The 25,492-nt window shown below is 36.7% G+C and overlaps 3 protein-coding genes and 1 pseudogene across 7 annotated transcripts in view; 3 read left to right on the plus strand and 1 right to left on the minus strand.

Annotated features, from left to right (window-relative positions):
* Positions 1–9,627, plus strand: part of LOC123864763 (serine/threonine-protein phosphatase 2A regulatory subunit B'' subunit delta-like) — a 123,929-nt gene extending 114,302 nt beyond the window's left edge. For 3 of the 4 annotated variants that reach the window (XM_045905422.1, XM_045905424.1, XM_045905426.1), the window contains 8 exons: positions 901–1,078; positions 1,353–1,495; positions 1,908–2,008; positions 2,587–2,755; positions 3,382–3,508; positions 3,961–4,125; positions 4,319–4,401; positions 7,900–9,627. In XM_045905422.1, the coding sequence (XP_045761378.1) occupies positions 901–1,078; positions 1,353–1,495; positions 1,908–2,008; positions 2,587–2,755; positions 3,382–3,508; positions 3,961–4,125; positions 4,319–4,401; positions 7,900–8,635 (1,702 nt within the window). In that variant the 3' untranslated portion in view covers positions 8,636–9,627. Of the gene's footprint in view, positions 1–900; positions 1,079–1,352; positions 1,496–1,907; positions 2,009–2,586; positions 2,756–3,381; positions 3,509–3,960; positions 4,126–4,318; positions 4,402–6,484; positions 6,513–7,899 lie in introns of all 4 variants that reach the window. The other variant, XM_045905423.1, reaches the window with a different exon arrangement.
* A 6,328-nt stretch (positions 9,628–15,955) lies between these two features.
* Positions 15,956–17,449, plus strand: LOC123864630 (annotated as a pseudogene).
* A 1,964-nt stretch (positions 17,450–19,413) lies between these two features.
* Positions 19,414–21,675, minus strand: LOC123864815 (ribonuclease H1-like). Of its 2 annotated transcripts, XM_045905517.1 has the most exons (3): positions 21,560–21,675; positions 20,891–21,463; positions 19,414–20,618 (listed from the first exon to the last, which is right to left on the minus strand). In XM_045905517.1, the coding sequence occupies exons 2-3, from the start codon at positions 21,417–21,419 to the stop codon at positions 20,431–20,433; spliced, it is 717 nt and encodes a 238-aa protein (XP_045761473.1). In that variant the 5' UTR covers positions 21,420–21,463; positions 21,560–21,675; the 3' UTR covers positions 19,414–20,430. The 2 variants fall into 2 exon arrangements, with proteins under 2 accessions (XP_045761473.1, XP_045761474.1); XM_045905518.1 differs by lacking the exon at positions 21,560–21,675 and having other exon boundaries at positions 20,891–21,553.
* A 917-nt stretch (positions 21,676–22,592) lies between these two features.
* LOC123864799 (ribonuclease H1-like) lies at positions 22,593–24,490 on the plus strand. The gene is made up of 2 exons (XM_045905484.1): positions 22,593–23,553; positions 23,648–24,490. Exons 1-2 carry the CDS (start codon positions 22,674–22,676, stop codon positions 23,836–23,838), a joined length of 1,071 nt encoding a protein of 356 aa, XP_045761440.1. The 5' UTR covers positions 22,593–22,673; the 3' UTR covers positions 23,839–24,490.
* The last annotated feature ends 1,002 nt before the right edge of the window (positions 24,491–25,492 follow it).

Below are 25,492 nucleotides of genomic sequence, written 5' to 3' on the forward strand. Positions count from 1 at the left end.
GCCCGCAATGGGAGATCGTAAAATCTTCCTATAGTCTAATCAGTCACCAACGGCATTGATGTTTTCAATTCGTTCGTCGTCTAGCGCGTCCGTTCGTCAAGTTCCAGTGTTCCAAATTCCAAATTAAAAAAAAAAAATCACAAACTCTGAAGTTTAAACTTAGACCGAGCCGCAAAAGTTTGTTCGACACTAGAATACACGGACCACGTAATGACTTTTGTCTTAAAAGTTAAGCAACTAAATACCGTACTATTATTCTAATAATTCTAATAATTTCATAAATAATTTTGAATTGGTAACCTGTGAAGTAATAGGTTTCACATAAACTTTCACAACATGGTTGCTTAATTTCACGAACTCATTCAGTATAGGTACTTCTTAATAATATTATGAACGTATTAACTTTTACGATCAATTTATTTAGATAATTTATTAGCCGTTTGCGGTTATCTCGATTAAAGTTAATAGTACCTACAACCACAAAATGAGTGCAACTCACAACTGGGTGTGTATGATTTACGGCACTTTGGAAACAAGTTGGCGAAAATGATTAATTTGATGCGTGTCATCTACCAGAAAATCCGGGACTTCGCGGCTGTTTCAACTCAAAAGGCGAGGTTTTTGAATTGAAACAGCCGCAAAGTTTGTAAGTATGTACATGTATGAATGTTTGTTACTCTTTCACGCAAAACTACTGGACGGATTTGGTTAAAATTGCAAATGGAGATAGATTATATCCTGGATTAACACATAGGCTACTTTTTATCCCGGAAAATCAATGAGGATTTTAGAAAACCTATAGCCACGCGAACGAAGTCACGGGCATCAGCTAGTAATTAATAACTCCGTTAAAATTCAAATTCAAATTCTCACTTTTAAATTTTGTGTTGTTTTCCTCAGGATGACGTCACAATGCCACGACCATGCTTCCCGATTCGTGTACCTACTGACCCGGGGGAAAAACAGCACCCTAACTCCTGAGGACTTCGTGCCGTTGGTGCAAGATGTCGTCGACACACACCCTGGGCTATCGTTTCTCAAGGAAGCCACCGAGTTTCACTCCCGATATGTTCATACTGTAAGTTTTGTTAGAAAACCGGCCAAGTGCGAGTCAGACTCGTGCACTGAGGGTTCCGTACTCGGGTTATTTTTCCGACATTTTGTTCGATAAATCAAAAGCTTTTGATTTGTTGAGGCCAACTGTCAAAGTCCACGTTTCCGCTCCTTATAGACGGAAAGCCTGACTCTACAACTGAATCCACAAATCTTCGCGTATGCTTCTTTTTACGTAAAACGGAGCTTCTTACTCCTACCTAACATTTCCAATGAAATCCTTTTTCTTACATTTTCAGGTTATAGCTAGGATATTCTATTGCGTGAACCGGTCGTGGTCCGGGCGGATATCAATACCCGAGCTACGGAGATCCAATCTCCTTCAAGTGATACAGCTCTTAGAGGACGAGGAAGACATCAATCAAGTTACGCAATACTTTAGGTGAGCTTGATCCTTACTCCTTCTGAAAAAATATGAACGTTACTGTTACGAAATACGATCGATTAAACTTTACAAACTACAGAATTAAGTTTTAGTACTAGACGATACCCGCGACTTTTTTTTTAATCCCGTGGCAACTATTTAATTTTCCGGGATAAAAATTAACTTATGCCAATTCTCCGGGATAATGTTTAGAGTAGATACTTATGACGTAGTGTAGATACTACGTATTTTTCACGATGATTTCCAAAACCAAGAATACACATAACCGCTTCTGTGGTCAAGAATAAGAATATCTGGCTAAAGTGATTCCATAATCAGCGTAATTTCTATGCTTAGTTCTTCTGGTAGTTTTGAAAAGATGCCATTGCAAAATCAGAGAATTAATTTTCAATAACAATATGCATTTCAGTTACGAGCATTTCTATGTCATCTACTGCAAGTTCTGGGAGTTGGACAAAGACCACGATCTATTCATTGACAAGCATGATCTCGCCAGGCATAACGATCACGGTTTGTGAATTTTTAATACAAAGGATTACAACAATCTTTATAAGGGTAGGCAGAGAGAGAGCCCGCGAGGGCCAGACCTTCGTTATTTTTTAAAAGCTGAAAGTTTCCGGTCCCCAAGACCGGGAGGATATAAAATCACGGGCTCTTAGTCCATGGTAGATACAATCAGGTGCAAAATTCTGAGTGAAGTAGTATGAGTTGACAGCGGTGTCTCCGAGGGTCTCCTCTCAGAATAAGAAGAGTTTAGGGCATAGTCCGCCACGGCTGGCCAAGTGCGAAGTGGCATATTCTAGAACATTATACAGAGCTCTGAGGTATGCAGGTTTTCTCACGATGTTTTCCTTCACCGTAAAGAAAGTGATATTTAATTGCTTAAAATGCACACACCTCCTAAAAGTTAGAGGACCGACCTCCGAAATAGGAAGCTGAGAAAAAAGTCAAAGTCAAAGTCAAATCATTTATTGAAATTGGCTACCATTGTACACTTTTAGATTGTCGACTGTTAAATCTGTACGATACTTACAAGATTTTTTGTTTGGGTTTGTTAGGTTTCTTATCTATTGATCTATTTTTTTCAGCTCTCTCAAGTCGTATGATCGAACGGGTGTTATCCGGGTGTGTGACGCGAGGCAACCAGAACCGGCTGACACCGGATGGTGAACCTCGCATGTCGTACACTGAGTTCGTGTGGTTCCTGCTGGCTGAGGAGGACAAGACTCATCCTACTGCTATCGAATACTGGTTCAGGTCAATATACATGCATTATTTATTAATTTTTATGTCTCGATGAATGAAACCTAAGTTTAGTAGACCCCGTTTAGTAGAGTAGGGTCGAGAAGGTAATCGGGAGGGGGGGGGGGAGGGGGACACGGGACACGCCCCGCACACCCGCACAGCCCCCGCGCTAACCCGGATAGCACGGGCGCACGTCGGGATATATGGGGTGGTCCCCCGCTTCATACCCTGATTGCCATCCCGACCTGTCACGTCGCGTATTAAGTATATAGTATGGGTGTTCTGAAAGAACACGTGAACAAAGTGTCTCTTTGATCAAGAATGACTGAGATGCGTCAATGGATAATTTCTTAGATATAAGATAGAAGTTTAGATTAAAGTAAAACTAATAAATAATTAGGGAAAAGCAATAAGTCATCAGAAAATAGAAATGTGATGACTAGGCCACGCGTCTACAGTTGACCACCACAGGTTCGAAACCAGAGTAGGAATTAGTTTCGTGGGTTACTTTTTACTCGTAGTCCGCAGGTCAGAATGCAAAATGAGCATTGACCTATAACATCAAGAGTAGTATGTAGCCCGGGGTGTGAATCGCAATGTATTTGCTCGCCCAGCAAAATGTTAACTTGTGTTTCCAGGTGTATGGACGTGGACGGAGACGGTTATATATCCATGTATGAGTTGGAATACTTCTACGAAGAGCAAATGCAGAGGATGGAGGCGATAGGTATTGAGACGCTGCCGTTCAGCGATTGTTTATGTCAGGTACGAAACTTTTATTTCTTCCTTATTAAATGACGCCCGTGACTTCGTCCGCGTGGATTTGGATGAACTTTGGGAACTTTGATTTTCTGGGGTAAAAAGTCACATAATATGTCTGTTTCTTGGATTTATGTTTTTAAAAATCCCTCTCAAACTCTTTGCCAAGAAAAAACTACAACAATGCGTATATCTGTGTTTGAAGTTGGGGCCGAAATAGCGTGTATTTCTGTACCAAGTAGAAGATACATGCAACTTTGTACGCGCGGATTTATGTTGTTTAAAATTCCTATGAGATGCAACTTTCCCTGTTGCAAATTTGGTCAATATTGCTTGAACGGAAAAGCTAACAGACATACAGATAGACACACTTTTGCATTTATGATCTATTCTATTCTATTCTATTAGATATGTTATGTATAAATGATAATATGAAATAAATAATTAACAAATTACAGATGTTAGATATGGTCCACCCGGCAGAAGACGGCAAGATCACACTCGGTGACCTTAAGAAGTGCAAGCTGACGCCCATCTTCTTTGACACGTTCTTCAACCTCGAGAAGTACCTCGACCACGAGCAGCGCGATCCGTTCGCGACCCAGCGCGATTCAGATTGCGAGGTCAGTTTACACCTACATTTTAAAAGACCTGTAAAGATGTACTAACTTGAGCGTTAAAACAAGGGTGTTAAGGACCATTTTACTTTAACGCGAATCGCAAATACTATCAACGTTGGCGAGAAGTAAAATCTCATAGTGAGGGTACCTACAGTGCGTATAGGAATATTAACACTTTATATAATTTTCATTCCAGATGTCAGAATGGGACAGATTTGCCGCTGAAGAATACGAACTGTTAGTTGCCGAAGAAGGTGGAAGTGACGCGCAGGACCAAATGTGAGCATTTCTGTCATACAATTTTCATTAGCTATATTCAATACAATCCAAATCAATAATACTTTTCTTTATAAAACAGGCAGTTATTCGGTATTAAAGAATCGGAGAAAAAGAAGTATGTTAATCGATTCTATGACTTGATCAGAAGTAGTGGGTTTCCTGGACTTAAATCGAACAAATAGCGTGTACCTGCAGTGGTAAAGTAAATGTCACATATAGGCACTAGATGATCATACCTTGTTCAAAGAGTCGAGCTAACATAGGGCGCTTTCTCTTGCACAATTGGATAGAAGTGAAAAGGACGCACTATGATCGTGTTTGGTTAGTGGATGTGACCATTCCCTAAAAATGTAAGGGTGCGTTTATAATGCTCACTGCAAAACATCTTAAAGATTGTGTCCGTAGGGTATCAAGATAAAATGATACTTAATAATGTTTTATTTGCATAATTATTGTAAGTAATTATGAACAAAATATCAGAAGTTTGGAAACAAGAAACAATAAAATGAGTAAGCCAGGTTAGCAGTAAATAAATATCAGTCAATTAACAAAAATCAGTCCGAGAAACACGCCAAGTTACAAAGTAAACAGAATACAGTCTAATTAGCAAGCCAGGTGAACGTAAAAACCGGCTAAGTGCGAGTCAGACTCGCTCACGAAGGGTTCCGTACCATCGTACAAGAAATAACTATGTTCATTTTTTTTTACAGCTGCAATAGAAATAAGTAGGTACACTGAAAATCTCACGTAATAAATTTTCTCTACCTAATAGGTATAGGTATAGGTAAGTATGCCAGCGGGCTATATCTCGTGAATCGTAATACGATTCACGAGATATATATATATATATATATATATATATATATATATATATATGCCCGCTGGCATACTTACGGACAGTAGAGTCTTAGTAATAGGGGCCCGTTGGCATTCTTCAGGTACGAAACCTAAAAAAACTAGAACAAAATTAAGACGATGTTCGCTCCGCAGGAGAGCCAGGTAAAGGCCGATTCACACTAATTTCGTATGCAGCACGTACACGTGACACGTGCGTAGTGACGCGCGTAAGTTGACATAACTGCATGCATTACGTCTACGTGAACGTTCACACCACGTAAGCGGTATGTCATGGTTCATACAGTTCCATACATTACAACGCAACGGTACGCGCTACGTCTACGCTTACGCAGCCTGTGTAAACGAGCTCTAAGACGTCCCTTATGTCCGTTATCTGCGGCCAATGACGTACGGTTTCTTACTTCCCTATTAGCTCGTCTCGATGAACAGGGTATAAGCATCAAGCATTTGATGCATTGTGGAGCACTGGTCTTAGAACATATTGCTAGTGCACGATATCTTATAGCCACGAAGATATTAACAGAAACCCACGCAATATGTTCTGAATGCACATTATATTAAAACATACATACATACCAGGGATTTGTTAAGAGAAAACGAAATCTTCATTCCTAATAGATTTTATTATATTCCATCATATCTTTCTTTTTATATATTACTTCTATTTATTTTCTTTATTCTACATTTAGCTATATATTTATCTTTATATTTGTGCTCATAAATGGGTTAACTTCTCAATATTTCGATACAATTTAGGGCTTATTCCGTTTTTCCACCCTAAAACATCCACCCTAGGGTGTATAGTCGGAAAGGTTCGCCCGCCTTAATTTTTTTAGTCTGGGTAGGCAGATAGACCAACGACATTTTAATGATATACAAATTCCGTTAATAAGGTGGAAAGACGGATAAGTACACGTTTTCGAGTAAACACCCTAGGGTGGCTGTTTTAGGGTGGATAAACGGTATTAAGCCCGATTGAGTGGGTAGATGGGAACTTGTGTATTGTGTTCCTCAGAATTTGGACTATATTGCCAGCTAGATTTATGGTATTTTGCAATCTTTATAGCCCATTTACGAGCCACTTTATGTATGTTTATTTATTTTCTATATTGATTTTATTTATTTTATTATAATAATAAAGAATTATATTTAGTACCATTCATTTAGTTGTCACTTTTTATTACCTAATATTATGTTCACAATCTATTTCGATTTCTTTCATCAGGGAGGAAGACAGAACTGGCTATGATAGGGTAAGATTGTGTTCGTGTATTGCCGTGTATGATAATATTGTATTGTGTACTTTTGCTGCATTGACTTTGCACTTAATAATATTGAACTGAACTCTGAATTTGCTTGAGTTCATCGTCATCAGAACGAAAATCATTCAAAACTTTTTTGCTCAAGAATTAAACATTCTGTTCAACGACTTTTATATAGGTACCTACTGAAAACGGATCGCCATTTTTTGAAGCATGCTCGTAGGTGTCGTTTTACCCAAAGATGCGTAAACCCCGCGATATGCAGACTATTTCATACGTGTCACTTACAAATGCGCGTATATAAATATTTATACGACTTTGTATTCACTTTTCCAAACACAAAAATTATATTATGAGCTTTGCCTATCTGGAATTTGATCATCGATAGTTTTATGATATATTTGGTCTTGTAGAATTTCCAATTTTGTTCCAGGACTAAAAGATATTAAAATATATTGTGCCTACTTACTGTGTTCTGATTCCGATGTCTAAGTTTAAGCTTGTTAATCTCTCACAAGAAGTTTGCACATTTGTTCAGAACATAACGTCGCTTAGATCTTGTGCGTTAAAATGTGAACTTCTACCGAAAGAAATTCGCGGCTACCAGTTATTTTGCTTTATAAGTCTGCCTTACTGATGAAACATTATATTATTATATCACCCATGTAAATATACCTAATCCTACCATATGAATTATTCTTATTTACCTTGCTTATGTTTGTAAATAATATATTCGATCTCATTGGCGTTTATCAGGCATGAAGCGACTAACATTGACTTCGATCTTGCAAATCTGTTGCATTCAGTACATATAAATAACGCTACAGACATATTACATTGTTGTGATGTGTCGCGATGCAAGCTAGAGAATGAAGTTTTCATATAAAATGTTACTCTGCTCGCCTTCTGTTGCGACTTAAGACACAACACACCACAGTAATGTGTATGCAGCTTAAGCCTAGTGTAACTTTTTGCATAACTAAAGAAAACTTCATCAGTAGAGTACCTATGGGTACATTAAATGTCATTCTGGCAGACTATTTGACAAATTCGCTGTAAAATTTGATGGCAATTGCAGTACTACTCAAAAACTTACACTAAAAGGTCTGAGTAATGTGTTACCAGCCCTTGTATTACCAAAAAATGATGCAGTCTGTGCGATAATCGCAATGCTTTTGGCTGAAACGCTGCACTTACCAATATAAGACTATCTAAAGACTATCTATAACAAAATCGCAGCGGTCTATATTTGCATTGAGTTTTATTATGAGTCCCATAAGATCAACCAAAAACAATGTTTGCGATGATCGTAATGCACCGAGTAACTAGTACAAGGGCAAGTCGATCTATATACTAAAATCAGTATTAATAATTTCAGCTCATACGATGAAACAGATGAAGATTGCTTATCGCCTAACCTAGACGATGTTACGAACACTGAAGTTGTCGAGGACTCCAGTGTTGAGGAGTCGACTCTGAGCGAAGGGTTGTCAACCGTGATCGCAGGGCGCGCCAGAGATCCCGCGGGAGTCGCGATCGGACCACGGACTTCCGCGTCAACTAACCCAACCGGTTTCGTCAACCTCAGCTCTATTTACTCCATTGGAAACGGCGAGCGCTGGGCCGGCCAAAGGAACGTCGCATTGGAAAAGAGAGGAGAAAAACCCATCCCACCTGAAAAACCAGTCAGCTTGATGATGATGAACGGCAAAATGGACAATAGATACGGTTTCGGCAACAACAGTTTCCTATATTCCCAACTGTTGAACCCTGGCGGAGTGAGCGGCGCTCGAGCGAAAGATCCACCTTCATACACAGCAGCTACCAGTGGAGTGTTCGATAAGAACGGGGAAACCAAAAAGGCCACATCGCCTAGTAAAACCGTAAAGTCCCCAGTCACGAGTCCTGTGAATGGAGTCAGCAAGATCTCGGATAACTATGAAAAGGCCGTGGCGGAGAGACTCAGTCCTCAGAGAGAGATATCTAGGCTGAATCGAAGTAGTCTGTTCAGTAAGGTCAACACGGGTGTAGTTTCCGGTAAAGTTAAGAAGAGTGGCCGTCAGGACGACGAAGATGAGGATTACGCGCGCGACAGTGATGAGTGCTCCATTTAGACTTGGCTCCAATGTGGCAGTGCCATATGCTATAGACTTTGATGCCTCTCCAGGAAGAGCGAATTCTCGTTATTCGTCACGAATTGTGCGTTGCATGCATTCATTGCGATTCAGGAATCAGGACGCAATGTTTGATGCAATGCAGGATGAAATTGTGCCTACTAAGAATAGGCAAAGAAAAAAATGTGGTCGGAATTTCGATCGGTAATTTCGCAGATGTTCATTAAAAATAAACAAGACTAGATGGTACCCGCGACTTCGTCCACGTCCACTACGCAATACAAAAAAGAGCTCCGATTTAAAACGTGTGCGGTGGGTGATTTATAAATCCAACTTTAGTATGAATATAAAATATAGTACCTAAGGTATCGCAATAAAGTATTGCGAAAACCCTGATCGAATTTCTGCTCGGTGATTTCGCACATATTATGTGAGGGGCGTGCGGTTTTAAGTGAGAACGCCAAAGATTGTCATAGTGTGCAATTTAGACTTTCTAAAATGGTGATTTTTTTACATCATTGGAACAAGAACTGTTGTTAGTCAGAGAAATATTTTTTCAGCGTATCCTAGATTCGATACGTGCCTTGTGAATGTAGATAATAATATGTAGTTTCCGTGTGGACGTAAACAGGTAGATGTATGTATGCCCAGTTATAGGTAAAGTGGCAGTGGTAAAGTGCGTTAATGGTCGGGAACTGTTAATTAGAGTGCGAACGGTGTGTTTTAACATCGCTTTAAGTTATTTTCAGCATTTTACTAGTATTATGGACAGTGTTACACATTTTGTATTACTATATCGCTGTAGTGGTTAAGCATACCTACCTACTATCCTAATGATAATAATATGTAATAGTACGGCGGCCCATATCTATGGAGATGAGCCAACTGCGCGGGAGGTATGCGGGGCGGCACACTGCACAAGTGTGTGCGCAAGCGCAGGTGTTTATAGCCTGATGGGACGGAAATCCGACACGACCGAAGAAAGATCAGGATCAGGAGATACTATCCTATTCAAATGCTAATGGCACGGTTGATGACAGCTCCAACTAACTCCACTCGCAACTTCGTTAAAGTTACAAGTTGTGAATGGTGACATAGCCATTATTGCTACTTTTAAATAATTTTCGAATATACTGGTGAAATTATTATTTTTCTTCACAGTGCGTGGTTTACATGCGATTTTTCAACCTTTGCGCTTATAATCGTTTGCTACTCGTACATTAGGTAATTTAAATAGAAGTTATGATCAAGATCAACAGCGCTGATATTTCACACCTGTGCTAAGTGAATTTACGCGCTTATAAGTGGGAAAGTTCACTTTCAATGAAACGACGTTAATTTAAATAGATATTTTTCCTTTCAACATGTATGTCGTCGCTCGCACGCTCTTTAGCGACTTGGCTTGGATCCGTAGACGGAATGTCTATGCACGGATCGAAAACTGTGCGCCAGCGAAATTAAACAATAAGGCAGGATTAAAATGTATGATTTTGCTTCGTAATTTTCCTACTAGGTACTTATAATATGAAAAGACTTTACACATATTACCTTAGAAAATGATCCATTACTAGAATGAAACTAGGTGTTGATCCGTGCCAGCATTTGATTAGGGTTATATTATTATCAGTAATAATATTTTAGTGTTTCAATTTACATTTACAATGGCGATTCCGTATAAACAAAATAGGTAGTGATAAAAATTATGGCCAATCGTAAAAAAATATGGATAAGTATTCAATTTCAAATTCTTTACTTTAGTTTTTTTTTTGTATTATCTTGCCTTGCTTCAGGGCTAAGAGTGAAGACCAGAGAGAAACCTCAGACCAAGGAATAAAAAGTTTAAGTTACCACAGCCTACGTTATAATATTCTAGTGACTAGATAAATATGGGCGTTATTTTAAACGTTATTAAAAACGGTTGAAAACGTATTACTTTGAAATTGAAACCAATTTAATACTAAGAAACATGCACTTTTAAATAAATATAATAAGGTGCAATGTAAATTTATAAAAGCAACTAAAAATCGTTAAGTGTATCATTATTTTATTACCTATCAACTTTATTTAAAAGCACAATTTAAAAAACAATCGGCGACCGATGGTCGATTATTTTATTTACGAGGCGCTGTTTATCAACAAATCTAAATTATTGTTACTAGGTGCATATACCCACATTATGAGTTTGTTGTGCACACAGTCGCAATATCAATTGAAGAACTTTTTATACAATAGGCTGAATCATCTTCGTGATAAAGTATTTTAAATTACAGCTTGTTAGGTAATAAACAAATAACTATATGAATCATCTCTTATGACATTGCTTGTAGTTAAATTATTAAGTAAATAGGCCTCGATATTATCCGTCATCGCATAAGTATTCATATCATCGCTCCATCCATGACAATGACAAAGAAGTATTTTGGATATAGAGAGATGCAAAGGAAAGTATAGATTTAAATTACTAATCACCGCGCTTTTATAACTCAAAATAATCTTTTATAGGAAACACGCACAGATATTTAGTTTAGATAATGAAATATTTTTGTAAAGCGTTATGAAAGAGCGCTAAGTAGGTTTTTTAAATAAAAAAAATAGTGTCAAATTATGATATCGATAACGATATATCGGTAAACATTTTTCAGTATCGCATTTAGCGTCAAATAATAATTATAATGACTAGGCTAGGACATTAAAATTATAACACGTATTCTTATATTGTATGAACATTTTTAACTAGTGCAATTAGAGTTTTGTACTTATTAAGGTTCATCATAACATTTAGATATTCTACTTAGCTTTTTCATTCCGTCTACGAGTTTTTTGAATCTCAACATATTTCATGCGTTGTAATAACTAAATACAGAAAAATAAGAAACTATGATTTTTAAAAATAAGCTAGTCTCTTAACAAATTTTTCTCATTAACTTCTTTATTAAATTTGTTAAAGGTACATAACTATTCCTTTCATTTGAACATCACATAAATGGTATTTTCCGTTACCTACCTAATTGATAAATCGGTTATTTCAAAATTGATTAGGAAATTAAATCATGGCAGCTGTAAATAAGCTTTTAGTGATTGCTAGGTAGATTAATGTTTTTCTCTAGTCTACAGGGTGCTGAATCAAAGCTATTGACGGTCTACCTTTTATTCATTTTAGTTTTAATATGAAAATGTATTACAGCCAAAGAAAGGGTTGTTACAATTAATTGCCTGTCATGTTACTGCGTGAATTTCTAGATCTAACTTAAATTTATTGTTTTTATTTTATAAATAAATTCTATAATTAAATTAAATTTTTATGATTGTGTGAGTTGTAATTTTACTATGTGAAACTACATACGAGTATAAGACAAAACGATGTATACATAATATTTTAAAAACTTTTGTGCCTCACATAGTACACAAAAATAATTTTAAAAAATTTGCCTAACGTCTCCTAATACTTTTACACAACTTAAATTACTAATAAACTAGTCATTTCAATATTTTCTTCATCAAAACCCAAAACGATCAATGTACCTACCTACTAACATATTTTACCAACTATTATAACCAAAACAATTGTTCAAATGTTTAACAAATTTTATTATTATGTTGTAACCTTTATCGGTTGTTTTTTATACTAAAGGTTAATATCACTGACTAAGGATACTGACCGTATCTATTTTAAGATCTAATATCTATGTAATTTAGCTAATTTAGTTCGTAAGTCTAAACAACGAAATTAATAATCAGTCTATCTGTAGATTCGATAAGTTATTTAGAGATGTTGTTATTTGTCAAATATTGTATGATCTATTTGACGAAGGGTCTAAGGCTGAGATCTATAGAGTGCACTTAGACTTTGTTCAGACTTAAGACACTTAAAATGAGTCAGCATTATACCGCTGGCATACATCTGTCTCGTTTTAACTGAAACATAAGTCTAAGCAAAGTCAAAGTGCGTTCTATAGTTTTCAGCCTAAGAAACCTATCGATAGATTACAGATAGATTGATTATTTATTAATTTCGTCCGTTAGTTACCTACCCTTTGATGATGACAATGATAATATTTCTATCGTAAAATTATAAAAAAATGATTAATTAAAAATTAAAAGTAATAAAATTATTTTCAAGGCAAATGTCTACATGGAAACGACAAAATCGTACCTACAAAGTATGCACGTGCCCAATTTTGATTTTTGATAAAAAAAATAGTGAAGTAAGTATTTTAATTTAATGTGCATGTGAACCATAAGAACAATCAAAATCTTCCAAATAATGACCCCATGCCAATAATAAAATAGAATATTTAGGTATAAGTAGTGCCATTAAAAATAATTTTGAATATGAACGTTTGCTTAATTTGAGTTTGTATGTGACTGAATTTTGTTTAACTCAATAGACCAATAGCAATAAGAGGGCTCTCTCCGTCACTCGTTGTATACAAGCGTAGTTCCAATTTCATTTGAATATTAAGCAACCAAAGTCAATAAAATTTTGCAGACATATTCTAGAAACTAATATCTATGTCTGTGGTTTTCCAGATTTCTGTTAAAATATTCGGTTTCAAAGTTACGCGGTCTTAAAAAATTTCATACAAATCTTTGAGCCCCTGTAATTTTGAAACTACATATTTTTAGAAAAATCTAAAACACAGATACAGATATTAGTTTCTAGAATATGTCTGCAAAATTTCATGGACTTTGGTTGCTTAATATTCAAATGAAATTGGAACTACGATTGTATGAAACGAGTGACGGAGAGAGCCCTGTTAAGATGGAACTCCACGAGCGATTGTATCGCAACGGATCTGCATCGGGCACGGGTGTAATATCGTCGCGGTCACGCAACGGATAGCCGCATGTTCGCAACGATTCATTGCGGAGTTATTTTGAAAAGAGCTTAGTTCGGTACGCTGCCAGTAAGTAGATAACGTTTCGCAGCGAGTAGGTCTCGTCTCGCGGCGAGTCGCTAGCGTTTTGCCAGTCTCACTTGTCGCATCGTCGCGATAGTATCGCCGTAATATGGAGATACTATCGCAACGATGTGATGTTAACGGGCATGAAACGGGTCTGCCCGCGAAATTCAAAAATTTGGTTTTTCGCAATTCGTAAACTAATACGACAATGTAGGCTTATGGCACTTTAATTGCGTGCCTGTGAGGATGATACTGCCATTGGCGCAAATAAAGTGCCATAAGCCTACTTTGTCATATAAGTTTACGAATTGCGACAAACAATTTTTTTTTTAGCGGGCAGACCCGTCGTATCCACCTTAATCGTAATTTTTCATGGAACTAATAAGTACTATACTTATTAGTTCCATGTAATTTTTATATTGCTGGGAGCGTTAATAGCGTTCGCTCGCTCGTGGAGGTACAGCGTTTACCTATTTTTATTTGTATACATTTCGGCTTATTTATTTAATAGTTAATTATTAATAATAAACTGCATTTCAATCTTTTGCATCATTATTTACTATTAATCAAGTAATATTATATTGAAGTCAAGAAGTATGTATCATTACAATGTAAATACATAATATTATATACCTACTTTATAACTATGTTCATATACTTAGCGTTTTAGAAATAATATCCCTGTTGAATATTATTTGCATGATTATTAATTTACATACCTATGTATTATACTAATTTATACAAGATAAAGTTAAACAGCACTAAAACCCGACTACTACCAAACTGCCGATAGATAGCGAAGCGATAGATATTAAAATTGTGTATTTTATCATTGTACTATATTTAAATTTATGAACTTAGATTTTTTTCCTCTTTCACTCGATATCCCACTCGATGCAATAGCAAAAAAAATCAAAATCGGCACAGTAGTTTAGGGCCTATGGTGGAATACATAAAAAAACATACGTACCTACATACATAGACTGCTTTAAAATCATAATCCTTCCTTTTGGCTTTGCCGTAGTCGGGGGAAAAAGAAGCATACTGTACCTACGTTAAAATGTGTAGGTACGATAGGTACAGACCTACCTAAATAGAATTCACTAACATTATTTTGTTTTGTTTTTATTTTTTAACAAAGATACAATATTATGAAAGTATGTTAAGATGAATACGTTTGGTTTATAAAATAATGTATTTTATAAGTATTAAAGTACTAGACGGTAGAAAGTGTGTTTGGATAATTACTAGAGACACAGCAACAATAAAAAATAATTAGGCATGAAATTGGATGTGGAGTTGGTATTTTGCAGTTATGACATTTTCTCGACAGTGTATTTTTCTTCTACCCTATTATTATATTATTATCTAATAATATTATTATATAACTACATATTTAGTAATCTTGTACGTAAACCACACCAAGTGGTAAATTATGTTGCAAAATACAACAATAAAATCTGATTTTTTACAAATGTTAGTAAAGACGTAGATTTGATGTGTTAACACAATTATTATGAAGGTGATTGACCTATAGTTAAGAATTCTAATAAAGTACATTATTGTATTTGGCGTTATCTTTTATTTATTTGCATCCATTAGCTCAAAGAAAATAGGTAATGGATCTATTCTTTTGAAAATTATTGGCTTTTTCCGCGACTTTGTCCGCCGAAATTTCACCAAATTTCATCGGAATTCCAAAAATATATCCTTTATTACTTACTTTTCTTCTGTTCTCTGCAAAACCTCAAGTAACTAGACCCAGCGGTTATAGGCCCACTTGGAGTAATTAGGAAATTAATTCTAGTATCGACTAATTTATGAGAATAGCCCATACTAGAATTAATTTCTTAAACTGGACCCTTTCAATTAAAGATTTTAATATAAACCTGTGAGGATGATACTGCCATTGTGAAAATACCTGCCTACTTTGTCGTATTAGTTTACAAATTGCGAAAAACCAAATTAAATTTGAATTTCGCGGGCAGGTCCGTCTCATGCCCCTTAAGTCGTCACGGGTAACATTGTAAACTTGTCAAATATTGTGAGTTGACGACGGCCATACGATACGACATGACTCAATGAAAATATTAGAATTTACTCTATGGTGTTTGCCGATGCTTTGTCGTTTCGCAAGCATGTGGCGCCGTCATGACACAACACTGCACCACAGACCATAACATACACTGCATCTTTTTAGACATTTTGTTCAAACGTAGGTATTTCCACGTATTTCCTGCTAAAACTTGAAGTCAACGGCTTTTGCTTGCCTATTTGCTATTTATTATTAAACTAGTGAAGGGCTAATTTTAACCAAAAACAAACTCTTTCTAGCATTAAAAGTTAAAGAATCACTGCCAAAATGCCGTACTACGCTGTAGCAAAGGGTCGCTTATCGGGCATTTATATTTTATAACTCTTGGTCAGATTGCGAAAAACAAGTTCTCCGGTTCTCAATTCAAGAAATTCGATACAAATTACAATTAGTGACGCCCAGGCCTTCATCTCGCAACGTGGCGGTGGGTCTCGGGGAAGGTCATCTTCTTATTTATCTTATGATTATGTACCTTCCGCTTCTCATGGATCGTCTAGCTACAAGTCGCACTCCTCTAGAGGAAAAGGCTTTGAAACCGATAGGGATGGTTTCGCCCAAGTCTACACTGACGGCGCTTGTTCGTCCAACGGGAGAGAAGGCGCGAAGGCTGGTTGGGGAGTGTTCTGGGGCGACGGGCACGCGCTGAACGAGAGCGCGCCGGTGTCCGGTCGGGCAACCAACAACCGCGGCGAGATCCAGGCCGCCACGCGCGCCATTCAGCAGGCCATCGACCATGGAGTAGACAAGCTGACCATCAACACCGACTCCAAGTTCCTCGTCGATTCTGCCACCAAATGGATGGACGGTAAACAAATCATTAGCTAATTTGTACCCATACTACTTTGACTTTGCAGCTCTTTCATTTAATGTTATGTCTGATCACCATGTCAACCTTTTCTTTTTATACCAGCTTTTATAGGCTTTTAATTTAGGCTTACAATCACACAAGCATGACACTGCCTAAGGTGGAGTGAGCTTTATTATTGAGCAAATATTTGAAGTCATAGATTATATTTTTTAGTGGAGGGGAAAACAAGCCCAAATAGCATTCCATAAGCAGTGCAAAACTGAAATGAAGTAATAAGTATTCTGTTGCCTTTGTAACTCTCAGTATAGTGTGACATGCCCCAGGCCAGGTGTTATCTCTGAATTTGTCACTTGTATACTCTAAACCTTATTCAAAAATGTTTGGCATGGTAGATGGCTCTGCAGGCATAGCTTGACACTCCATTTCCACTTCAATCACTAAAGTAAAAACATTGCTAATGTAATGTGATGCTGTGAGTGCAAGATGTGCAGAACTATTCAAATTCAAATTATTTTTATTCAATTAAACTTTTACAAGTGCTTTTGAATCGTCAAAATAATCTACCACTATGGCTAGCTATAATATATTTTATACTATGAAATAAATTGAATAAGGTAAACTGTAATATTTTTGCTCTTAAATAGGTTGGAAACAAAACGGATGGAAGCTTCAATAAGGAGAGCCGGTAAAGAATAAAGTGGACTTCAAGCAATTGGCCTGAGTTAAGGACAAAATTCAAGTCAAGTGGAAGCATGTTGATGCTCATAAAGGCATACACGGTAATGAAAAAGCTGACCAGTTGGCCAAAGAACGAGCTTCTAAGACCACTGTAATTATTATTAATAATAGGGTACATAATAATAATATGTTGTTGCTATACTTATGAGTTTAAGATTGATTTTTTGGATAACTTTTTTTTATTATTGTTAAGATTTAGAAGTTCAATTTTTGTGTTACTTTATGGATTATTTAATTAAATAAGCGTAAACTCTATACCTAGTTATTACAAAACAGTGATAAAAGTCCATAGACTACAGGCCCATGTTCAAAAATGGATGGGTCATATGAACCACCAGGTGACGTATACAGGACGATATAAGAGCATAAAATAATAAGATTCAGCACTATGCCGTCACTTGTAAGCTGTCCAACAGAGTGCTGGTGAGAATTCAAAAGTGCAGGTAGAGTGAGTACATTTTGGTCATATATTTTTGTACGGCATTTTTACCATCGATAGATCCATGAAAAATAATAAGAAAGCGCGCATTGCCGTTAAAAAAATGGTGCGCCACAAAGTCAGTAAATTGTTTGATTTTCTGACCTTTTCCGGGGTAAATTTGGTCATTTAATTCTGTACGGCACTAGTTTCATACTGTTTCAATACAGCCTCTAATCCATTATTCCGCAACGCCGTACAAAAATCATGCGACAAGGGGAAAAAATTGAGGGTAGCAACCCCCTCTCTTTCCGTGGTCCGGGGGGTAATTTAAAAAAGTACGGCTTTGATTCCAAAACATTATCTAGCACTCAAAAGTACTATTAAAAATAATGCCGTCAAAAAATTAGTGTTCATTTGAATGAGTATCAATAATTATCTTAATTTCATTTTAAAGCTGTAAAATCATTTGACTCTGTACGGCAACTTTTTTTTTAACATGATAGTGTAAAATACTATTGTTGTATAGTATTGCCGTTCAAAAGAAACTGTTCTAAAAAAAATTATAGAGAAATACAAAAACTGAAATTTTTCAAATTATTGCAAAAGTTTAAATATTCATAGATTAATAAAATATAGCAATTTTCTACGCTTTTCCCTTGTTTTAAATAGTATTAAGATAAATAAATTAGGAAAAAAATATGCCGTACATTTTAATGCAGACCATATCTTTTAGGCTGATGAAAATGACGCTACCATTTTAAGGGTGTAGTACTTTATGGCCATCTGATACTGTACGGCATTAACATATTTTTGAAGAGAACAATTGATAATATGATAAAATCACTATGCCGTCTAACTGAAGTGAACGGGTGTGTATATAATATCCACATCCCCTACAAACCTTTGGACCAACGAAAATGTACGGCATGTAAAAAAATATTATCTATGCATAAAACACTTTCAAAATAAATTAATTTTATGTTGTTTCAAATCATCCCCCGGACCACGGAAAGAGAGGGGGTTGCTACCCTCAATTTTTTCCCCTTGTCGCATGATTTTTGTACGGCGTTGCGGAATAATGGATTAGAGGCTGTATTGAAACAGTATGAAACTAGTGCCGTACAGAATTAAATGACCAAATTTACCCCGGAAATTGTCAGAAAATCAAAAAAATTACTGACTTTGTGGCGCACCATTTTTTTACGGCACTGCGCGCTTTCTTATTATTTTTCATGGATCTATCGATGGTAAAAATGCCGTACAAAAATATATGACCAAAATGTACTCACTCTACCTGCACTTTTGAATTCTCACCAGCACTCTGTTGGACAGCTTACAAGTGACGGCATAGTGCTGAATCTTATTATTTTATGCTCTTATATCGTCCTGTATACGTCACCTGGTGGTTCATATGACCCATCCATTTTTGAACATGGGCCTGTAGTCTACCAGTTTCATGTCAGGTGGTTAAAATTACGATATGGTTACCGTTAAAACTTAGTCCATAACAGCAAAATGATTGCACAAGTCAGGGTTATAAGGTATGAATATGTAAATAAACTTGTGTGACGCAGTTTTTATTGGAGATCGTAGTTTAACGATAACCATCTGTAATGCCACTGGACCTACCTAAGTTAATTATTTTTTTTAGAATGAAATATTTTGTTACTTTACACAACTTTCTATGAAAATTCATGAAGCTTTGGGCTGTTAGATATAGCTACCTATTGCTTATTAAAGAAATTTCAATACCTGAGTTGTTTTATTGAATTCTGCATAATTAGTATGTAGAGAATAAATTAAAACCACTTGTTTATTTTTACAAAATATTTTAATCTTTATAACAAACCGCAAAATTCCTGTTGGAATGTAGTTGAGTAGGTAATAATATACCCAGGGTACTTATTTAATGATACAAAATCACATAAGTCACAAAAGGACATATATAATAATATATGTACCCCGCCTTCATAATAATTCAATGGTCTTACCACAAAAAAAAAGTTTAACAGAGCCTGTTGACTAAATTTTTGACAGAAATCATCACATTGAAACACCGTTTTACGCTTGTTTAAATTTTTTGTGGTATGAAACCATCAAATGTTTAACAAAGTTCTCCAAAACTGAATGCCTACCTTCACTTAAATTCTAAAAGAATAACTTATTATTCTAAAAGAATAATAAGAAATTACTGTATCAAAGCAGGTACAAAGTAATAATACTTCATTTAAGTATAGTCTGTTCACTAAGATAGTGTTTGTACACACCCACAGGCGCTGTTATTATTTTGCTTTTAGCTTTAAATAAAATATGTTTTTCTATTCTACGAAATAGAATACTATTTTATCTCATAGCTATAATACGAATATAAATTATAAACACAAGTTAGTCAAAGAGAAAAATATGTAGGTAAAAGCCAAATTCTCCTGAGAGAAACGCGGGAGTCGCGACGTGCATTTGACACGATGGCACGTGCCAAGGCGGCGCGACATAAAGGCGACAGTGTCTAAGCGAACAGACTAGCCTCTTTCACAAAAAAAGTAGCGGCCCCTTGAAGGCAAAAATTCTTTAAACAAAGAGATTCTTTATCAATAACTTAATTACCCAAATAATCAACCTTAAACTAAAAAAGCGTATTTTGAAATGCTAATAAACTTTTTTGACAATAAACTCTTTTGAAACATGTAAACAAAAATTAAACTGCTAAACTATTTAATTACCTAATAAAAGTAACTAATATAGTTCAAACAAAAAAAATCTATGAAAATCAACCATTAAGTTTCATAATATCAACAGATAACAATTTGATACCTTTATATTTAATTATAATTATTTGTACTTAGAAGCCCCTTCTTTGGCCAACTGGTCAGCCTGTTCATTACCGTGTATGCCTTTATGAGCATCTACATGATTCCACTTCACTTGAATTTTGTCCTTAACTCGGGCCAATTCCCTGAAGTCCGCTTCATTTTTCACCGGCTCCCCTGATGGAAGCCTCCATCCGTTTTGTTTCCAACCTGATGAAGAACAAAAGTAAACATCAGTTAAGCTATCAGTATGAAGCAATTTGCTTCCTCATTTCAGATTTGTATTCCTCTCCACAAATAATATAATAAATTATTAAATAAATCACTGTATGCTCAGTCCACCCTTAGGGTGTATGATGCTTGTGTGTCTATAAATTAAAAGCTGTAAAAAAGGTTGACTTAGAGAGCACTGATCAGACATGACAATAAATCAGATAGCTGCAATGTAAAATAGTGTGGGTAGAAATAAGCTAAGAATTTACCGTCCATCCATTTGGTGGCAGAATCAATCAGGAACTTGGAGTCTGTGTTGATGGTCAGCTTGTTCAGTCCCTGGTCGATGGCCTGCTGGATGGCGCGCGTAGCACCCTGGATTTCGCCGCGGTTGTTGGTAGCGCGGCCGGACACCGGCGCGCTCTCGTTCAGCGCGTGCCCGTCGCCCCAGAACACTCCCCAACCAGCCTTCGCACCATCTCTCCCGTTAGAGAAACAAGCGCCGTCAGTGTAAACTTGAGTGAAACCATCTCTGTCGGTTTCAAAACCTCTTCCTCTAGAGGAGTGCGACATGTTACTAGACGATCCATACACGGAGGGCACGTAAGATGAACCCGACGAAAATGATGACCCTCCCCGAGATCCACCGCCACGTTGAGAGATGAAGGCCTGGGCGTCGCTTACTGAATCGAATTTCTTGTATTGAGCACCGGAGAATCCTTTGACTTGGTTTTCGCAGTCTGACCAAGAAGTATAAACGCCCGAAGAACGACCCTTTGCTACAGCGTAGTACGGCATGTTGATTTTACTTTCACACCTTCAGCAGCAAAATAATAGATTCACTATAAAGAAACAGACACAAATTAATCGCAGAACTATTGCGGTTAATCATTGGATTAGCTGATGGCAGCAGATTCGATGGATTCAAAAATACTTACGGCTAGCGTCAGTTGAACTTGAACTGAAAATCAACAGCCAGAAAAAAAAGATGGCAATTAAAACCGGAAATGTGAATGAATGAAACTTAATTTTTTCAACCGGCTTTCCGGCTCTGGGTACCAGATCTTTTGAACTGAATTCTTAAAAGTACAGTAGACACGGGTAACATTGGCATAATAGAAAAGGTTCTTAGGATGCCATTTTAAAAGTTATGCTTAAATGTGGTATGGACTAGAGCCAGTGAGGGCCAGACCTTAGTTAGTTAGTTATATTATATCCGCCATACTGTATGCAGCGAACAATGGGTGAATATATACTTGAAACAATAGAGACTAGTAACAGTTAGGTCGTTTTTTTACGACACACTGCACCGCATGTATTGCGGTCACGACACACCGCACACGACGTGACATTCTATATTTTCCCACGAGTGATGATCCCGCAACCACACGGCAGTTGTGGCTTTTTAGAGTTCTGTACCCAATTGGTAAAAAGGATCCGCTTTCTGTCCGTCGGTCTGAGTATCACGTACATCGAGCTCGTAGACGAAATGAGTAACACACCTGGGTATTTGATGTAGAACATTGACCCAAAACCCTACACCCTTAAACTTTTAAACTATAAGGGTGTCTGGCAGAGGCTTGCCACTACACTAAATGTCTGCCAATTTATGGACGTGATTTCTAATACCTATTATTCTGATGTGTTAAAAAAATAGATTTTTTACACTTCTGTTGCCTGTTATCTCCCAAAACCACTATGATATAAACTTTATAGTCGCTGATCGTTTTTCCCTGTGTTGGGGGCAATACGTAGAGGAACTTTCAGCTTTTATAAAATAACGAAGGTCTGACTGCATTTGGCACTGACTCGCTCCAAAAACTCAGCACGGTTGGCTGAATTAAAAAGGCTAGAACCCAGAACCGTAAAACCAGTTAATAAAAAATAAAAATCACTTTGTTTTGTTTGTAACGGTGGTGCGACTGTATATCAAAGACTACAGTGGGTATAGCTGTATATAGTGTGATAGTGATCTGTGGGTGGGTGGTGCTGGTGGTGCTGGCCGCTGGGCAGCTGGTGCAGATATTAGATTTTATACAATAATATTATTAAATGTTATGGAAGATATTTAATCCTCAACGGATTATTAAAAGAATCAAAACTGAAATACTATTACAAGGTTTAAAAATTCCTAATATGTCGTTCTACGCCGTAGCAAAGGGTCGGACACCTGGCATCTTTGGTTCTTGGGCAGACTGCGAATCACAGGTAAAAGGATTCTCTGGTGCTCGCTACAAAAAGTTCAACACAGTTACTGAGGCCCAGGACTTCATTAACACGCATGGTGATAACAAATCTCAAAAACGGATTGCTTCCAATACTCATAATGGTATGAGCTTACCCTCTCGATCATTTGCATCCAACGGACCCTCTAATACTCTTAAGAGGCCGTTTAGCACTGCAAATCAAAATAACTCACACGACGATCCAATTAAACCAAAGAAAAAATCGACAAAGTCAAGACGAGCGTCTACCGACAGCATTGATTCTGATGATCTAAATACAATTATAGTAAAACAAATGGATGACATAGAGAAGAGACTGAAAGGCTTCGAGAAAGGTGTAGACAAAATTATACAAAAAAGCGTGAAGTCTGACAGAAAAGCAATAATGATAGAACCTCAGAGCCTCAATACGGGAAACAGTTCTAAAAATTTTAAAATAGATAGCAATGGGTATGTTCATGTCTACACTGATGGTGCTTGTTCAGCTAATGGTAAAAAGAGTGCGAAAGCAGGTCTAGGAGTCTATTGGGGTGAAGGCCACCCTTTGAACCTCAGCGAACCAGTCTCAGGCCGTGCTACAAACAACTGTGGGGAAATTCAAGCTGCTACACGAGCCATTCAGCAGGCAATAGACAATGGTGTAGATAAGCTAGCTATCAACACTGACTCAAAGTTTCTGATCAACTCAATGACCAAATGGATTAATGGTAAATTAGGATGAACAGTATTGGCCTGCGGCCAAGATCAACTAAACAAAAAGGAACCCAACTGCTGATTTATATATTTTTTGTTCTTTAACAGGTTGGAAACGAAACGGCTGGAAACTTAAGTCAGGGGAGCCGGTGAAAAATGAGAAAGACTTCAAGGATTTGGACAGAATTCAAGATAAAATTTACATCAAGTGGAATTACGTAGAAGCTCACAAAGGCATACATGGTAATGAAAGGGCTGACCAGTTAGCCAAAGCTGGAGCTGCTATGTACAGTAATTAAAAATATATAAGTTGTTGTTATTATTAGTTTGTAATGATAATGAATAAAATGATTTATGTATGTACCATCTAGTTGCAGATGTCTTGATGATCAACAATCCATACTAATATTGTAAATGCGAAAGTGTGTCTTGTCTGTCTGACTGCTAGATATTCATGGCCCAACAGCTTCACTGATTTTTATCAAAGGTATAGAATTAGAATACATCCAGGATGCACATAGGCTACTTATTATAAGAGTTCCCACTGGATTCTTAAAGGCCCATCTGATTAACCAATTTATATGAAATTTGGTACATCCTTGCATCCTGGAAATTGATTTCCCACAAGATTTTAAAAAACCCAAATTCATTTATCATGTAGTATACTTTACACTTCTACCAACTTATACTCAAATTCTTGTTTAACTGTACTTTATTTTGTTCTTATTTTTAACAATTCTTATAAGAATCTGTTGTCACTTGTTATTAGTAAAGTATGTAATAATGTTAGTGGTACAAGTTTGACAAATCGTGAGTTGCAAAGTGATATCAAAATATTTGAGACTAGAGGATGCTCGCGACTTCGTCCGCGTGGATTTAGATTTTTATAGATCCCGTGGGAACTGTTTGATTTTCCGGGATAAAAAGTTGCCTATTTTGATTACAGGGACGCAAGATACTTCGGTACCAAATTTTATACAAATCGGTTAAGTGGATGAATCTTTAGGAATCCCGCAGGAACTCTTTGATTTTTCGGGATAAAAAGTAGCCTATGTCCGTCCCCGGGTTGTAAGCTAACTCTGTACCAAATTTCATTAAAATCGGTTCAGCGGTTGAGCCGTGAAAACGTAGCAGACAGACAGACACACTTTCGCATTTATAATATTACTAGGGGATGCCCGCGGCTTCACCCGCGTGGATTTCGATTTTTTTAGATCCCATGGGAACTCCTTTATTTTCCGGGATAAAAAGTACCCTATGTCCTTCCCCGGAATGTATTCCAAGTCTGTACCAAATTCCATTAAAATCGGTTCAGCGGTTGGGCCGTGAAAACGTAGCAGACAGACAGACAGACAGACACACTTTCGCATTTATAATATTAGTATGGATATGGAAGTATGGATTAAACATAATATGAATGTATTTATGTAAGGTATATAAAATGCATTGTGATTTTGGCTGAGTATTAATTGTTGACCATTAAATACATATAATGAAAGAGGAAAGTTATTTCATGTTGTTTGGCACTTTTTATTTAATAGTTATTCTGCTTCATACTCTTAAATGTTTATTATTCTTCTCTGCAGATCAGTATTTTTGTGTCAATTGAATTAATACTATAATAATGCAATTTTATAATTTATTTGTTATAGTAGGTATCCAAAAATGTTTATCATCATCACCATCATTAAAACTGACAGATGACCAATGCTGGGCATAGGTCTCCTGTGCCACCTTCCACACGTCAGTCTTGTGCCACCTAGATAGTCTACCGAGTGGGGCTCTTCTAGTGGATTGCTTTCAGATGTAAGGTCGCCATTATAGCACCTGTTTCTCTTTTGTTCTCAATAGTTTCTCTTTTGATATTATTAGACCGTATATTTATAGAAAAAGCTTCAAAGAAATGCATTTAATGCGACGGGTCTGCCCGCGAAATTCAAATTTAATTAGGTT

The sequence above is a fragment of the Maniola jurtina genome, chromosome 4 (assembly GCF_905333055.1).
Source record: "Maniola jurtina chromosome 4, ilManJurt1.1, whole genome shotgun sequence".
NCBI classification, from domain to species: domain Eukaryota; kingdom Metazoa; phylum Arthropoda; class Insecta; order Lepidoptera; family Nymphalidae; genus Maniola; species Maniola jurtina.